The 18,411-nt window shown below is 48.8% G+C and overlaps 1 protein-coding gene across 3 annotated transcripts in view; it reads right to left on the reverse strand.

The window, feature by feature from the left end:
- The window catches only part of PDE9A (phosphodiesterase 9A), a 50,270-nt gene extending 40,216 nt beyond the window's left edge, over window positions 1-10,054 (reverse strand). For all 3 annotated transcript variants that reach the window (XM_050896983.1, XM_050896975.1, XM_050896968.1), the window contains exon 1: window positions 9,986-10,054. In XM_050896983.1, coding sequence (XP_050752940.1) covers window positions 9,986-10,054 — 69 coding nt within the window. The remainder of the gene's footprint in view (window positions 1-9,985) is intronic.
- Between the last annotated feature and the right edge of the window lie 8,357 nt (window positions 10,055-18,411).

Here is an 18,411-nt window from a genome sequence, read left to right on the forward strand (position 1 = left end):
AGATAAGAGAGGAAAAGATTAAAAAAAAAATTTAAAAAACATTAAAGGTAAGAAAGCCGGCCTGACTCATAGAAAGCAGCAGGAGCTTTCCATGCATTGAGGATGAATTTTAATGCTTCCTTTTACTCCATGTAATAGTGAAAGACTGGGAAGCAAAACAAAGACTGTAGATACTAGATCATGAGCTATCTCCATACATGCTTTTTAGCTTTCCATACTTGGCATTTTTACTTAAGTTTGCCAAAAGTGGATTTGTGAATCACCCACCGCACTTTGATACTCATCTCAGGATGGTTGTCCTCAGCTGTTCGTTTTTTTTTAATCAAAGAGCATATGCTACTAAAGTTTTCTTCTATTGCAACCTACTGAGCTTTTCTGACCAACTTCCTTCTGTTCTAAAACAAAGCAGCCAGCCTCAGACGTTTCCCAGCAATATGCAATTGTTCCTGTTATTGTCTGCAGGTTTATGTTCCCAATAAAGCCAATGTCAGTTGTGCTGATGGAATACAATTGGAATGTATTTTGGAGAGACGGGAGGACAGTACTGTGTACTATTGATGGCTCCAGCACAGTATAGGAATCCTATTTGCCCAAAGTCCATTATCATTGCGGGGACATTAGCAACATGAAGGCAATATAGTGACACTTGGCTTGCAGCCATACTTCAGCCATCTGAGACACATGGTTTCTCCCGTGACCAGGGAAGATGGTTGACCTGCAGCTTTGAGGATAGACAGCCCTGTTGGCATTAGCTGCAAAGTGAGCATCTTGCCCAGTCCTGTGAAGATGTCCTTGCTTGGGCAGATGTCCTGAAGCCATTGCTGTTCAGCTGGGTCTCCATGATGATACTTTTCTGGCACTGTTTGTGGGTCTCATCCAGACCCACAGTCAGCACTGAGGGACTTCATCTTCCTTCAAACCTGTCTCAGCTGCCTCCGACCCACAGTCATCGTCTTGCTTGGGTCCCTGTTCCTATGCCTGGGTGGCAAGCCACTGCTGTGACATGTCTCACAGCACCTCACTCCCTGCATTAATGCCTGGCGCTGGAAGATATCACTGCTTAGGACAGGACTGAGACCTTGCTATGGAGCATAACAGAGGCCAAAGACAGGAGACCATAGCAGTTTCTACAGCTGTGGTAGTGGGCTAAGATTACGTGTGTATAGGGCACAGACAGGTTTCCCCAAAAAAGTGCATGGTCACTCAGGTCAGCACAGCCCAAAGAAGCCAGGGATGCAGCTCCTGACACACCTCTTACAAGAAAGAGTGGACACAGGGACTCCAATATTGCCTGGTGGTAGAAGAGTCGCCTGCAAGACGGGTCAACACAAGACACTCAGTTGCCAGTGTCATTTCTGAAAGCAAAGGCAGAGCCAAAATCATGTGTAAGCAGGGTCATAGTAGTGATACACCGCATGGGAAAGGGAAACAGAGGCCTCTGCTTCAGCTTGCAGGTTGATGACTAAATGCCATGAAGAAAATCAGCCACATATAAACCCTGTTAATTGCATTTCCCTTGGATTTGTGCCAGGAGCAAAAGAATGTATTCCTCAAAAGTGATGCAGCATCTGCAAACAATTCATTTCCCCCATTTGAGAGTTAACATTATTTCATATTTCTGTCCTTGTTACTGTTAGCAAAACTTCTACCATGCGTAGAAAAAAATGACAGGAAAACTAGTCTTCTCTGGATGCTTAGCTTGATTGCTTCAATAAGTCTCCATCAAGACCAAGAAGCAGCCATTTGATTTAAGTGGGGAATACTGTCTGTCTGCCTTGGAAAGTAATGTGAAGCAAAGGAGGGAAAAGCAGAATGAATAATAACTGAGGCTTTTTGGAGTGGAAATAATATTTTGATGAAGCATGCAGTGACTGCGAAGTAGGACAGCGTGACTCAATGGGGATGCCTGGTTCCTGGCCCAGAGCTCACTTCTGTGGGACTGGTTTCTTTCCTGGAGACAGTTCTGCATTTTTTGAAACATCTTCCTCTGAAATAAGGGGCCATTGTCTCTTAATCCATAGTATCCACCTCTGGTCTAGGACAAGGATTTTAAAACCCCTCTCAGAAAGAGTAGGGATTGAGAGCCCTGGTAATCCGGCTGGCTTTCCCTCTCAAAGGAACAGTTCAATATTACGGACAGTGATGGAGATATTACTAAGGGACCATTGTGCACATACTCTGCAACCTACCAGTTTACAACTAATCATATTACATTTTGCTTTTAGATAGGATGGGTAAAAACACAGCTTCCAAATCCAATTTCTGTTCTATATTTGATCCTCAGAACAGCTAATCCTCTCTGTAAACTGCAAACTCTGTCCAGAATGTTATCCTGTTCTGATCTGCTGTTGGTAATTGGGTTTTCTTCCAAGAATTTAACTCGCATTTGTTTTTTTTTTACCCTAGTAAAATTCCTAAATGAATAATGCAGAAATATTTTCAAAGCCAGTGTACCCTCAGTTTCGAGTCCTACTTCCTTTTGCTGGTCTCAACCTGCTGTGTTCAAGACTTTTAGTGCTTGGCGATGTCTTTCATTCAGCTCAGTGAGCAATGTTCAGAGTGAGGGCTGAAATTGTGGAGTTGAAACAATCTAAAATGATAATCTTTCACTAATGAGGCTGGAGGAGAGTGTGTCAGAAAAGAGTCTGGTAAAACTCAGTTATGTATCTTGTATGGACTGTGAAAATTGTTGCTGCTTCTGTAAGAGCAGCTTTCACGGAGGATTTCTGAATTGTTAAGGCAGAAGGCTGATGTGAAATTTCTCATTGTGATTTTCCCTGTCTCTCCAGTGGTCTTATGTTGTCCATATCAAAATGAAGCAGGATCCAGAACTTTTAGATACCATTCTGTAGAAATGACTAGAAGGAGTTCATATTTCTAAATGTGTAAGCAAGTAGGTCTTCCTCAAAAAATAGCGATAAATGACCTATCAGTCATAGTTCCCAATATCCAACAGGAGCCTTACTTAAAATCCCATATTTAAACATCTTCCAGGTTTCTCATTCTTTGAATTCAGATACAAGCATAGCATGAGCCCAACTATATCCAAACTATCTGTCTATTTTTTATTTCTTGCACCAATTAACAGTTGATATTTGGAAAACCACTCCATTTATCTGAGCTTCAAATGTTAGGCGTTATTAAAAATAGTATGCCAGATTTGCCATCTGTTTGATGCAGTAGGAGCTCCTCTAAGAGAAGAACAGAAAATAAGTGCGGGTGTGCATGTGCACGTGTGGGGAAGAAAACATGAGAGCCCTCAGCCAAGAGTCCGAACAAAAATGAAAGCTCCCCCAAACTCTTCAAACACCACTTCTGTTAGAGGATGAGGAGCGTGGTAGATGTTTTACTTCCAACAGCCGGAGCTCTGCAGTCCTGCTGATTCACACTTACCTTCAGGCAGTGACGTGGCTTGACAACGTTCATTTCAACACGACACCTAAGTGAAATGTACGGGTGGGATTTGTCTGATGTAACTTTAACCATCTACAAATTCGGCATCTCATGCATGTCGCTCTGCTAGACTCCCTCTCTTGCCAGCAGAGAAAGAGGACAACTTCCAAAGGGTAAATCAGCCCACACGTCTCTGAAACCCAGTTTAAGATGGGATGAATCATCCTCTGGAGATACCACCTGCCTGCCCAGTGACTACAGGGGAGCATGTGTGACTAGCTTGGAGCAGTCATCACTAACTTTTAGCTGGCTACAGTTAATGGTTAAATGGGGTGAATCCCGCTAGTTTCCTAGTTATATACATTACCCTAAAAGAAGAAACAGGAGCTGCCAGACAGAGCTGACGTATCAGGATGCCGAGGCACGTGGCTATATGGTAAGTCGCAATTCCCATGCCTATAACATCCCTGAACAGACAGTTATGGGAAAAGAGGTTTTTCTCTTTTCAGGAAAGAGAAAACGTCTACGATACACTCATACGTGTGACCCCCAGGGCAATCTTGGACGTCCATTGAGAGGGACAGCATGGCAGAGGTTGGCTCTTTCACTATGACCAAGAAAGGATCTCATTACTTTTTAGAGTCATTGGGACTCATAGAAGAAGCGAGGTTACATTAAAGAGAGCCTCGTGCAACCTACTGACTATACTAAGGGACATATTGCTAATATTCAGTCTTTCAGTACTAATGATTCATGGCATAATATAACCAGGAACCAGCAAGGCTGATGATTGTGAGAGGCTGAGCTGAAAGTTTCTTATTTTCTGCAGCAGACAAAAATATTTCAACCTTTGACAAATAACACAAATGTCTGTACTCTGGCTTTTCTTAATATAAAAAGGGCACACATTTGCTGCTAATGGAGTACCAAGTGCAATTAACCCTGCAGCACATTAATGCATTAGGCTTGAAATGTTTTGTAAACTGGATAATAAGGATGCGTTAGCACCAAATGTCCTCACTAAATGTCAGTGAAGCTAGCCTGCTTGTTTCAAAACTACTCACACAATTAGCGTCTGACATTACAACATGCTTGATAATATAGGACTGTTAGAAGGGTAATGTTAGTTAACAGAGTAAGGAAAAGCAGGTATGGTGAGAGGCCAGTGAAAGGCCAATTTGCAGCTGTAGAAGTAAGTTCACTAGAAAGGTGCTAGAAACAAAATGGTTTTGTCTTGTTTGTACTAAGCCAGAAGAGTTGTATATGAATAGCATAAGTTGCTACGGTTGGCTTGTCCAAATCTGTAGGTAACGCTAGCAGAAAAGTGTTAAACTTACACTTTGTCTTGGCTAACGTGAGCATAAACTGTAATAACTATAATAGTCTGCATGTGACTTCAGAAAGATAAACAACAATAAACAAGCCTTTCTGGGTGATGGGTACAGAAGAATTATGGAGCTACGCTGGAATTACAGACCTGTGCTGGGATTATGGTTTGGGCCCCTAAATGCTCTGAGGAGCCCTCGCTGGGGAGGAAAGAGAAGCAGGAGTAGGAGAGAGAGAGGCCTCAAGTATGACATTTTCTTTCACTTTTTTAAAAGCATGGGTTTAAGCCATTTTTACTCTTTAAAATGTTTATGTGCTGTAATGTGATGGAGTTTTAGGAACCAGCTGTTCATTTCTTGCTGCTTTACAACAAGAACGTCTAGCAGCCCCCTTGAATTCACTGGGGCCAGCTACAATCAGAGAGCCAAGGTTAGCCAAGACCACTGGCCAGACTCAGGCTGTGCTACCTTGCACCCTCCCTCACCCACAGAGATCTGCCAGCACTAAGAAAATGGCCTTGATCCCACAAAAACGTACTTATACCTCACCATGCTAAAGCAGGTTTTGGCATCGGCTTGACCATGCATGGGAAGAACCTACAAACACCGGCCAGGCAGAGTGGCCCCCAGAGGTGTCCATGTCCCAAGTGCCCATGAACGCCCCCTCTGCGCACCCCTCTGACGGTCAGCAGCTAAAGGGTGTTGCCCTAAATCCTCAGTCCAAACAGACAGGGGATGGGGTCCATGGGCACCCCAGAGCACGCTTGCCCTGCTGTGCTGAGAGAGTCACCGGGATGCAAAAATATTTAATCGCCTTGAACTGATCATCACGCCATTATTTTTCTGCTGTGTTTTGTTTTTAATCTGAATCCAGTTTGGCGCGTTAAAAATAGCATGGTGAGCTTTGGAAAAATCTGTTGGGTTTGCAAGACTCTAGGCATTTGTACCACAGTTGCTGTTGCTCTAATTAAAATGAAAATCTTACATGACAGAAACGATTCCTATGTGCTGACATTTCAATGCAATAACCACAGCACCAAAACGCAGTCTTAGCACCGTTCTGTTCATTGTGGACCTCGGGCCAAGAGGAACAATGGCTGTGCATGGCTCAGTGTCCCGCTCCACAGGTCAGTACAGTGGACACCCAGAAAGGCCGGACTCAATACATTCCCTTGAGAAAAAAAAAGAAGGTAATTTCTCTGTTTGGCATCCAGAATGACTCAGTAAACCAGCAAAATGACTCCAAAATTCTTTACTTGCTTTCTGAAGAGGAAGAAAATACCAGCCTGACTGATTTCATAGAATCCTTGACAAAGGCAGCGGTCATTTTCCTTTTTCCAGTTAGTTCAGGCTCTGTACCCCTCTGACTTTCCATCCTTGTTACAAATATGATGTTGATTAAGACAGTGGAAACAGAAATCCTCTCGAATTAAGCATTTTTCTCAGAGGAACTCCTTACAACTCTGTAAGCAAAGCCACTACCCTGTGACATTTGAAAACGAGAGCCATGAAGCCACCCACCTGGGAATAAGGCCACTGGCTGGTTCGGCTCTGCTACCATTTAAATCTCAAAGGTCAAAAGAAAATGTTCCCCAGTAGCTTCTTCACGGAAAAAAATTGGGCATGAGCTGGGGAACATTTTCTTGCTGGTGGATTTTTAATTCGAAACAGACTCAACTGGAATTTTTCTTAAAAATGCAGCCAAAGGGTTAATAGAGTTATGAAGGAAAGTAAGACTCCAGATCTGGCTAAGTTTGGCAGAGCAAACCTCAGTTCTACCCTGGCAGGTTTGGGGGTTTGGGTGCTTGACCCCATCTAGTGGCACTCCAGGAACAAGGAGAAATCCCGTCCACGGTGGTACTGCAAGATCCCTTTATCCTATATGAAACACGGCCACGGCTTGCCCCCGTCCCGCCGTCTTCTCCTTTGCCTGGCAGCAGACCAGGCTGTGGCGGGGTGGGACACAGACGTGTTTCAGGGGGGAGCTAAGCCACGGGCACGCGTGTGAAGCACAGAGGGAGGTGTGTGTCCAGGCAGACAGGTAACAAACTGCTGCGTGTCTCTGGGTGAGAGGATTCTTTAAAAATAAATAAACCGAGCAGCGCTTGTTTCCCCCAGGTGTGCATCCCCTTTACGCAGGCACCGGATAGGAAGCGCGTTACGCTGTAATTTCATTTTTCAATCAGCTCCAAGAACAAGTGACCTCTTTGAAGCCAGTTTGCACAGAGCCCCGGTTCAGCGTGCGGCTGTAATGCCGTGAAGCCTTTGATCTTCCCTCTCCCACAGCCCTGGCACGGCTGTCCCCTCCACCTCCTGCTTTGCGTTCGGCTCTACCTCCACCAGCTCGGCAGGTGGCCGCCCCATGGGAGTCCCCCATCCCCTGCCCCTTGGCCAGGACACAGCTACCAGCAGCCCGAAGCCTTCCCCTGGTGGACACAAAAGCCATTTGGGGGTCTTCAGCTCAGGTGCCTGTGGGGGTTCCATGGTTGGTGTCTGCTGGGCTGGGGTGGGTCATCTCACGTCCCTCCCAAAGCAGAGCCCTTGCTGCCCCAGGATGGGGAGAGGCTCAGTCAACCCTGCCCGCTGGAGGAGAGCCCGTCCTTGCGGTCAGCTTTGTTGAAGATCATTTTGTGCCTGCCCATGCCTCTGAAAGGTCAGTTTATCAAACTGTGACAAAGGACCAGGAGCCTTTGTGGGTGTGGGCAGGATGGGGACGAGGGCAAAGGGCAGGAGCCGAGGAAGTTACGGAGGCGAGGGCTAGGCTACCCCAGTGTGATGTAGGAGTGATGCACGGCAGCACTGGGCTGGGCTCCCCTCTGCTCCCAGCCTCCCACCGCCCTCCCACAGAGGCTACTAGACTCCTGGGTGTGCATGGCACTGGCCTTGCAGGTATGGACCTCAGCCCTTCCTCTGGGACGTGCTGGCCTCGGGCGCGGTCCTGCGTTCAACCCCTGCTGACGATGCCTCCTTTATTTCAACGACTAATGAGAAGGGTTTCACAGCCAGCAAACTCGCCTTCAGTCGCCGCATCCCTTTGCCCTCCTCACTGTGCCCCTCCGGACCTGCCGACACACAAACCTACTTAGCTTAATTCCACGCTCCTGTTGCGGAGCACTTTCCAGTGCTCATCTGCAACGTGCAGGTTCCCGGGGGAGGCGGCATGTGGTGCTCTGAGCCTGGTTTGTCCCTTCATTTACCCCAGTGCCGAGGCAAAACAACTTCTCCCGAAGTCAGTAGCACGCCCTGTGGCTGCACCAGTAGAAATTCAGGATCAGGCCGTGGAAACACAAAATTACCTGCGAATAATTGCCATCACAACTAGCACTAGCGTAGGATGCCCAGTTCTATTGCACGACTCTGTGATATCCAGCAAGCCAGTTGCAAGTTGGAGCTGAGCCCTTTCAAACTCAACAAGTGCTGTTATAATGAAGCTCATACCTCATTACTGGGTTGACGAGTAGCTCAGCATTGATTTAATGAGTTCCCTTTAGAAGCCTCCAATACTGCATTCCTTGGAAGATTAAGGGTTGGCTTCGGTTTTTTTTTTCTTTCTAATGATGTTGTTACTGAGGAGGCATGAGAATCTGAGATATGCCCTGCTTACCCCTGGGTGAACCCCGTTTACACAGCATTTGTACTGCAGGAATCCTTCCAAACATTGCACAGATGGAATTTCACATCTGACAAAAGAAACAGATAACGTTTATCGAGCAAAAAACCCCTTGATACCGCCTGAGTTTGCATTTGCTTGCTCATGTGATTGTGCCTCTTCTGCGATTTTAGTGTCAAAAGTACTCTCTAGAGACTGGTTCTGAGAAATGCTTTTTTTTTTTTTTTAAAAACCAGCATAGATGACAGACAATGTGCTTTACCAACATCTATGGAAACACTCGCCACCCTTTCAAAATGCCAAAACATTTTCGTACTGAAATGTAAAGGTGCCGGGGAGCTCCGTACAAGCCTTGCTTCTAGGGGCCGTCAGGCAACCAACTCATTAAGCTCCGGCAAAAGAGAAGCGGCGCCCTCAGCTCAGCAGAGCCGGCACGCTCCTGCCCGCCGGTACGGAGGAGCCCGTGGCGGCAGAGGGACCACCATCATGTCTAAGCCCTGAGATGGATGAAGAGGAGCAGCCTGCTCTGGGGAACCTGGTGCAGATTTGGATTCTCCGAGGTCTTGTTCCTGAGGGCACGGCTTTGGCGGTCACGGTGGGTCTCCAGGGCAGTGGCAGAGGGGACCGTAGGCATCGGAGATGTGTGCGGTGGGACGGGACTGTATCAGCTCTCCCTTTACCTCGTTTCTGCGGTCACTCATACAGCAAAGGGGAGGGAAGGGAAAGGGTATCTTTGCTGTTTCTTTTTAAAGGACAAATAAAGGCGAGGCTGGGTGAAATGAAAATTTAGAGCAGGAAGACAACAGAGAGAGATTTGAATTTTGCAAGTCAGAGTTTACTTGCTCTTGAGCCTCGCAGCGGCTCTGTATTACAAAAAAGGCACTTGGTTTGTGGCCAAAGAATTGCTGACAAAAAGAAGAAAAAAAAAGACTTGCAAAAACGCGGTGGCATTGTTTCTGTTTAAAAGCGGTGGGCTGTCAGCTCAACAGTGTGCGAGCTCTCCCTTTTAGCCAGAATGTATTTCTCCCGCAGTCTTCCCTGTGCTGTCAACCGTGGTTAAGCACACAAGGCAGGGTAATGGAAGTGAAAGTTTTAATTAACGTTTATCATCATTTACGAACAACTTGGCAAAGGTGGCGGGGACCCCGCAGCCCCCCGGCGATGCAGCGGCACACCCCATTGCACAGCAGCCGGGCACCTGCCTGCCGTTCAGCTTGGCGGTAGGAAAATGCCCATCACTACAACCCCCTGGCCAGCAACCTCCAAATAACTCGGCACGCCGTGCTTTCCGGCTCCCACTGCTTGGGTGAAAACCTCTTCGCAGGCAAAACTTTGTAAACACATCGCGACGCTACTCCAGGAGAGGAAGCCTGCACGGCTGCTAAACCAGGGATCCCCACACCGGCAGTGAGAGCTGGAAGCACCCAGCCCTCCCCTGCTCCCAGCCTCCCCTTCCCCTTTAAATAAACATCCATGTACAAAGCAGAAGCCGCTGCATATCCCCCCCCTCCCCCTTAAAAAGAGATTTGAAGCCCGCCACGGAGCTGAATGCAAACACGCGTCTAACTCGCATTACAGAAATAGGTCGTGCAGCAAACACAGCCCACAGCCGCTGCTGCGTCCGGAGACGCTACTTTGTGAAAAACAGCAAAAGTACCTTTTGAATTCTTCCATCAATATCCAAATAAATACACCTGGGCCGGTAAGTTGAGGAGGCAGATCCCATCTTGCTACAGTTGGGCTTTCACTGGACTTTTTTCCAGTGTCAAACAGAGCAGAAAATAAGGTTTATCCTACCAAGCCGAGCCACCGCTGCCTGACAGTTTGGTGTCCCCGCTCTTCTGTATCCCACTGTACTCTCATTCTGGGAAGGTCCCTCCTCTAACATGCATGCATGGTCTCTCTCTGCCACCTCCTTTTAGTTTTGCTTCCCTCCAAATCCAGCTGCCTCGGACAGGGAAAGACACAGGCTCCAGATGCTGTCTGCAAGTGCCCTCTCCATTCCCATAGCAACAACCCCTCTTGGCTTTAGGGCTGAGAGCTGCTGCTCTGACCCTGGGGCTGACCAGCTCCTGTTACACACAAGACCAAGTGGCACTTACCCCCTGGGGGGGCCGGGGAGGGGGGGGAAAAACCCTCCTTCTTCAGGGCGGTGAGAGATGTCATTCGTTTTTATGCTGAACTAGGACCGTAGTTACTAATTAGTGGCGACCGTTCCGGTGAGCTGCCCGCACCCTGCAAGCAGTGTGACAGGCTCCCAGCCGTGCCCTGCACTGGAAGTGTCCTTTCACACACCCACCGCAGCCGGAGCTCGGACCGTCTCAGCCCAAACTCAGCAGCTTAATTTCCACATCCCTCCCGTTACCCTTACAAGGATGGGAAGAAAAAGCAGCAGCTTTTTTTCCCCTGTAAGCTCCAGAAGCACAAAGAAAGCATAAAGCCCACGCTCTCGCCCAATGCCATCCGTGCCACCCCCGGCGCGAAGGAATTTGTTATTTAAAGGAACGTGAAGTATCCTGGCAAAGGCGTCTCCCATGGGAAGGCGCAGCCGAAAACCAGGAGGGAGCAAAGCATCTGACGGCCGATTCTCTGAGCGGATGCCAAATGCCATCTGCTGCGTGTCTGTGCTGTGCTGCAGTGCCTGCGCCTGTGGGGAGCTGAAGCAGCAGCGGCGGCGGGTGACGGTCACGGAGGGGAGAGCTTTGGAGGCAGCGGCTCCTCCATCCTCACAGGGGAGAGGCTGTCTGATGGGCTGCAAGCACGCACAGCAGCTGGAAACAGCTTGTCCTGTGCGCGTTAGTTCTCGGTGTTTTCTGAGGCTTCCGACAGAGGAGCTGCAAAAACATTTCCTTGCCTCTTCTGTGCTGCAGTCTGGGAGAGTTGGGCTTGCGGCAGCGGGGTCCCTGCTGCCTTCCCTGCCCACCCCCAGGCCCTCGCTGCAACTTGAGCGAGACGCAACTGACCCGCAGAGGAGGCCACCGTGGCCCTGCGGGCTACGGCATGATGTGCAGCCTCGGCTGCCCCCTGCAACACGCAGGCAGGGCTCGTTCGCTGTGCGAAGGGGATTCGTAAGAGCTGGCAGGGCTGAGTGGGTCCCAGAGCCAGTCCGGGAGCCAGAGCCAAGCTGGCCTTTTGGACTGAAGCCAGCGGTACTCTTAACGCCCTCAGAGCCAGCAGCAAGGTGACACTTTTGGGAGGTGCAAGCCTTTGCTTCCCATCCTTCCTCTGTCAGCTTGGAGCAGGTACTTGAAGTCTTCCAGGAGAGAGCCCTTGCCACTGTAGGGCTATCCCGTGGGCTATCCTGTAAGCTATCCCCTAGGCTATGTTACAGTCTATCCCGTAAGCTGTCCTGGAGGCTACCCCTTAGGCTATCCTCTAGGCTATTTTACAGTCTATCCCATAGCCTATCCAGTAGGCTAATCCCCTAGGCTATCCCGTAGGCTATCCCCACAGCTATTCTGAGGTGGGCGCAGCCTCTCCCACTGCAACAGCCCTTCCACCTCAACCCCACTGCTTCTGTGCATCAGTCAGGACTTCTGTGACCGATCATTTCATACCCTGCTCTGCTAAGCGTTGCCTTAACCCCGTTTTACCGTGGTTCACTCCTGAGTGACTTGATTGACCTTGACAAGCAGCAGGTACCTGAGGAAGACGGCCATGACGACAAAAATGCAGCCATTTAGAAAGAGGCAGCAAGAGCACTCACACTGGGAGATGCACATGGGGCATTTGGTCTTGTAGAGGAGGAGGCTGAGATCTCCCCCCCCGTGATGACCCGCTCCAAGAGTGGTCAGACAAGGTCACTGGTGCATTGCAGGATTTGATGACACATCTAATGATCAGAATCTCACAGCAGTGAGCATCCACCTTTTGATTTCAATTTAAAAAAGCGACCAGCTTCTCCAGCCAGCAAAAAGACAGGCTCCAAAATTCAGGTGATGATCCTGTTCCTGCCTCTCCATCGTCCTTGTCATATCTATTGTCCCTGTGTATTTAAATTGGGTTTCTTAAGCTCCAGCACACATGCCACACATCCCCTTAATTACATTAATACTTGTGGAAAAATTGCTTTGTTGTGAAATTGCTGACTACTGCACTTTTCAAGAACTTTTCATGTAGAAGTGAATCTACAAAAGCTGAGCTCTCAGAAATTATCGTAAAAGCCTGATGCAATCTAAGGCACAGCTCAGGCCCATGCCTGAAAGGCGAGAAAAGATGGCATTCATCAAAGAGGATGTGCAGCTCCGTGAGATCGCTGCCTTCCTTTAGCTGGTTTAACCCTCCTGAATCTCCTTATTTCATTATACGCTGTGCAACGTGGGGCAAAAACGACTTGGAAGAATTATCCTATCTTATCGAACCCTTCGACAGTTCATCAGCTGGGCCAAATCCTGGCAATACAGTGCCAGACAATGTTTCTCCATCGTCTGCCTTAAAGAAGAGTTTTGACCAGCTACGGGCAGCACCAAGTTATTATCCCCCAGACCGCAGGCAGCACATCAAGTGTTGCACAGCTCTGCTTTGCCTTCTCTGCGAAGTTGTTTACTGAGGCCAACACACACCACTTTGAACACACAACCCTTAAAAGTAGAGGTGGCTTTCAGAGGGCTGCGGGGCTTGAGCCTTTGGCCCGGCGATCTGGCGGTGCCCCAGCCAAATGTCACTTACCCCAGTGGGCGCTCCCAAGGAGTAAAAAAGGTGCCTCTGTCTCCCGGTCCCGGCGTCTGCTCCACGTATACGGTTCAGAGGCAGCTTTATTAGGGTTTCCAAGGTGTAACTGTAGGATATTCAGATCACACACGGTTTGCACTTGGACTCACTGCTGTCAAGGCACAAAACTTCCACACTGCCTTTACACGGGTCGAGATCCCCCCCTGCTGCAAAACCTGCTTAAAGGGTGAGTGTAAGGCTTTAGGGATGAAGAGGGCTGCCCCAGCCACTCTCCATGCAGGGCTGGCATGGCACCATCCCCATCCACTCTGTCCCCCCTGCCCACGGCTGCAACTACGCAGAAGGGACCGAGGCAGCAAGCTGTCAAGGACAAGGCAGGGACAGCACTGCCGCTGCTTCCGCTCGCCTTTCCCATAGACTGCCAGCCTGTGTGGCCCCTCTGAGGAGCGGCCCCTGTCAGACACGTCCTGAGGTGGCAACATCCTTTTGCAACAGTCTCCCAAAATCTGTCCTTTCTCCGAAGCATCCCCATCAATCACAGTCACCTATTTACAGCCATGGGACGGGGTTTCCGGGGCTTGCTTCACCAGTCCTGAAGTTGCTGTGCTCACATGGTGGCACCCACTGCTGACCATGACCCCCAGCCTCTCTAAGACCTAGTCTTCCTGCAGCACTCAAGAAATTAAGTGCCCCTTGCAACCTGCTGTGAGCAGCTGCACATCCAGACTAGGGGAGTGCAGCGCGGTAATCTTCAAAGGGATTTAGATGGGGAAAAAAAGCCAGGTAAGCTAAACCTTTCAGCGAAAAGATCTCCCATTCCCTTTTCCTCAGAGAAACGCATTTCCACGAGTCATCGCTGAACCCTGTTTCCTCACTCTCTGCCGCACTTTGGCTCTCCTTCTCCTCCGTGATGGAGCGAGACCTCTCGGTGCCCTGCCTGCGGTGCCTGCCCCTGCCCTGCGCCCCCCGGGAAGGCTGCGCGGGGCTGGACTCGACACCAAATAGCTCGCCCCACCTGAAGGGCAGAGGGAGGTGCCTGTGGTTGAGGCCAGGGAGGGAAAACCTCCGGCAAAGCACAGAAAGTATCTGGGTGCCCTTGGAGGGGGCTGATGAGGGTCTAAGGGTGTATTTGGAAATGCCTCCTGGGCCATTGGGACTGGGAAGGTGCAGCCTGGCCTGAAAAGATGATAGGCAGCTGCAGCATGACTCAAGCCAAGTCTTTTAAGGACAGTGATATATTTTGGACAAAGTTTGCCTAGAAGAAAAAGCAGAGAATAATAATTTTTCAAAATCAACTTTTTTCCTTACCTGCTCCATATCTAAGCCTCTCAGCTGCTTCCTCTGCCCACTAATCCCTTCTCTTGCAGGTCCCCTCCTTCAGCTGTAGGTCTCTTGCACATGTCTGTCTGTCTCCACGTTCTCACAGGGCCTTATCTTACTGCTTTACCTCTCCACGCCGTTTCCCTCAAACCTACTGAAATGCCTGATTGCCCCCGGAGCTGGGAAGGTTTCCCCTTCACTCCCCCAGCTCCTCTTCCCCTCCCTACCTCACTCAGTCTTCTCTCCTTCCTTTCACCATCTTTGGTGTTTTGCCACTCTTTCTTCTACATTTTTCACCCCCACAAACCCGTGAGTCAGGGCTGAGTCTATACAGGAATTACCTTTCCATGGGGGTTACGCTGTTAATAGCTAAACCGATGGCTATGCCCACGTGAGCTCCTCCATCACGTCTGTTGCGGAGCATGACTGACCTTTTCAGTCCAGCTCTCACTCCTTTCCATAAGCCTATGGAAAGCATATGGCTTGCTGTATACGGAAATATTAGCTTGCTTCTTTGCACATTTCCTTTATACACTGCCAGGTTTCCACAGGACCAGGTTTCCACTGGTCCTGGAAATGATCATATTTAATGCTAATTACAGAATGACTGATTATTAATACTGGGACATTTTTTTGTCTATACAGGCCCTGAAAGCCTGCATTTGGCCGTTCACCATGCAGCAGTGCAGCTCCCCACCTCGCTCCTGGCTCCAGCCCCATTTCTGTGTCCGTTGCTCACCCCAGCCCCATCCCCAATCCACGCGGTGCAGCTGTAATCGCCCGCATCCCGGTTTCCATGGCAAACCCCCAGGAACGTGGGCTGGAAGGGAGCTGCGGCATCTCCTGACATGGCTGGTCTAGGCACCAGGGTGCAGATACAGAGCCCAGTGGGCTGGAGAATGTAGTATTACTCACTCAGGAACCAGCCTTGCTCTTTAATCCAACAATGCTGGCCGCCTTGGCGATAATACTGCCTTTATTCTGTTTACAATTGTTGTTAAAATTCTGGTACCAGTAGTTCTTGCTTGTGTCTCAACACTCACACATACCAGTTAATAGGCTCAAATCTTGGGAAAGTAAAAATAGCAAACCCTTTTAAGTCACACATACTTGTCCATGTGTGCAGTACTGGCTTGGAGAAGAAGAGCAGTCTCAAGCCACGGGCGATCCTTCCACTTTATGAAAGCATGTGTCCATTACAGCATCTGGCATTTCTTGACTTTCCTCTTTTGTCTACTGAGGAAAAAAACTTCTTTCTCCAGCTCTACATTAGCAATTTTTTTTAGTACTCTTTTTTTCTAAAGCACTTGCAATACCTGGCAGCTCCCCAAGCTGATTTCCTGAAGGTCTCCCAGCGGTGCAAACCCATTGCCTTTCCCTGCTCCCTGCAGGGTGTGGAGGAAGCTCGGCCTCCACAAGCGTTTCTTTTCATTGCAGTGCTAGCATCAGGTCCTTGGCACAGGGACCCTCTGCAACGCAGTGGCAACGCAGTGGCACAGACAACCCTACGTCCTGATTTTGCTAAGAGTGCTTTGCATCACCTCCCCAGGCGACCCCTTCTCCCTGCCAGGAGCGAGCAGGACCTTGGGCATCGCCATGCCCCATACCACAGCGCAGTGTGCTGCCAGCTGCCTACAGAGAGACTTGGCTGCACTCTTCTGTCACAGCCTCTCTGCTTGATTTTCAGGCTCCTTTCCCTCTCTGCTTTCCATTTTCTGCCTCTTCCCTTCATTTCACATTCCCCTCCCATCTCTGCAATCCAGCTATCTGTTCCTAGGCCTTCATTTAAAGTATCAACATGGAGCCAAGGGTACTCAAGTGCCTTGCAATCTTGCCCTAGGCACTGCTGTATACAATGATGTGAAGCATGCAATACATACATACGCAGGCAGACCCTAACTAGCTGCTAACGACACATGCAGTCAGTGTGCCAGATCCCTGGTATAGAGCTTCTGGGAAAGCCCAGCTATAAAAGCTGTGTTTTCATAAGGTTATGGAAGAAATTAGCAGGCCCAACTGGAACTTTCAAGAGCTGATGAGAAAAAAATAAATGAAATAAACTGTGTCTGGAGTCACCCGCTAGATCATTCAGAGGGATGATAGCCAAGAAGTGGAAAAGTCAATTCCCTCTGCTGGACAAGGTTGGCTCATGCTCTTGGCAGGAAAACCTGAGCGGGGGCCGCGGCCCATGCTCCCAAACGGGAGGGAAGCGATATGTGGCTCAACTTGAAGAAAAGTGCCTGGCATTTTATGTGGTGCAGGAAAGTGAAGTTACTTCAGATGCCTGTTTTGGGAGGCTGCCATCTGAGCAGCTCAGAGCTGTTCAGTGACTCACTGTAAATCAGCTATTTCCATCTTTCTGACAAGCGGACCTCAGACACCTTAAAGTCTTGGCAACCTGAAGATTGCTAATACCGGTGCCAGCCTGGCGTAACATATTCCACACGTTCACGAGATGTGGGGCCTGGGGGGCGTCGTCGTCCATGCACTTTTGTGTCTGGGCTAGAGACCTGACATGGGCAGAGCAGGAGGCAGTCATTGCTGCACCCGTGCCTCCTCGTCTGCCCGCTGCCCCTCACCCCCTCCTTACAACACTGACCCACCATCACACCAGCAGGAATGGCTACGAAATGTTTCACTACTTGGGGCTGCTTTTCAGCAAGCTAGGTGCATTGGCGAAGTTCGGACCCTGGGTGGGAGATCGTACCTCAACTGCATCACACCTGCGTCCCATAAAAATCAGAGCTGGCCACGTGAATGCCTGGGGGGTCAGCATAAAGGGACTTTGCATACTTCTTCGCAGTACATAAAAAATTAGACCATCTATTTTAACATGATTTTAAAAATACAGACCTTCAGAGATAGCTAGATAATATCTCAAATATATAACATTTTTCTATAATGTACATATTTTCTCATATTTGTTCTGTTTGCACAGATCATTCAGTCCTGTTTCCATTAATGGGCAGAAGCACATTTCCTCAACAAAGAGATTAAAGAGTCTCATCTTTTAGGGTGGGAGACCAGAACAGAGCCACAGATACTGTGTGAAAAGGATGACAAAAGCCTCAGGTAGCACTGAAAGTGCCTGATCTGCTCCACCAGAATACTGAAGGCTGCATGAAACAGGGAAACTTCTAACTATTCTTGCAGTTTTCAAAATTATGTTGAGTTCAGTGACGCTTTTCCCCGGGAGCGTTACCTAGACAATCACCCATCACACGTCTCTATTAGCATTGTCACCATTTCTAAAAACCATAGGTCACGACCAAAGAAACTCAAAAGATTGGATGAGAAATCGTTAGCATCTGCTTTCAAATAACACATTTGTGCTTTTTCTTTTTACTTGTCTCCTATCTTCTGAACCTGACTGTTCATCCAGGTCACGTACGTGAGCTTTCCTCTACAACTTTGAAAGCCAGAAACTTTCACAAAGGAACAAAATTCAGCTGAGATTTTCATGCAATAATAAGACTCCATTTCCCGAGGAAAACAGTAAATACCACAAATTAATGGCACGGTCAGGAGAAAGGGCAGCACTGAAGTATTACAGAAAATGAAATGGAAGTAGCTTATGGGGAGAGGGAGTGCCTCATGCAAAAACTGAATTTTTTTTTTTTTGGTAAATATTTTTCACTACCCTTTCTCCATCCCCCGTTGGATTTTGCCCTGCACAGCCCAAGTTTTCACCACCGTGCTGGGTCTCAGGCCGTACCTCCCCTCCCCTCCTGCACCCTCCCTTTCTGAGAGGTGGCCCCAAGTGAACCCTGAGACCAGTAACACTGGGTTTGAGATTCGAACATTCAAGTCCAAGATATTGCAAGAAGTAAAGAAAACAAGCTCAAGCCAGTGCTTCCCTTCCTAGCTCCTGCACAGGGAAGGACCCAATGTCACCACATTCAGGCTAGCTCTACAGCATGTATTTAGCCTAAAAATTGAGGAGAGCAGCTCAGGAACCATCACCAGGGCTCCCGGCGTGACAGCTCCTGGCTTTTCGTGGGAAGCTTCTGCCAGAGGGGCTTTCCTCTCCCGTCACACTCCAACACAGCTGAAGCCACGTCTCCTTCCTAGTCTTTCATCCTCCTCTTCCTT

This window comes from Gymnogyps californianus, chromosome 1 (genome assembly GCF_018139145.2).
Source record: "Gymnogyps californianus isolate 813 chromosome 1, ASM1813914v2, whole genome shotgun sequence".
NCBI classification, from domain to species: domain Eukaryota; kingdom Metazoa; phylum Chordata; class Aves; order Accipitriformes; family Cathartidae; genus Gymnogyps; species Gymnogyps californianus.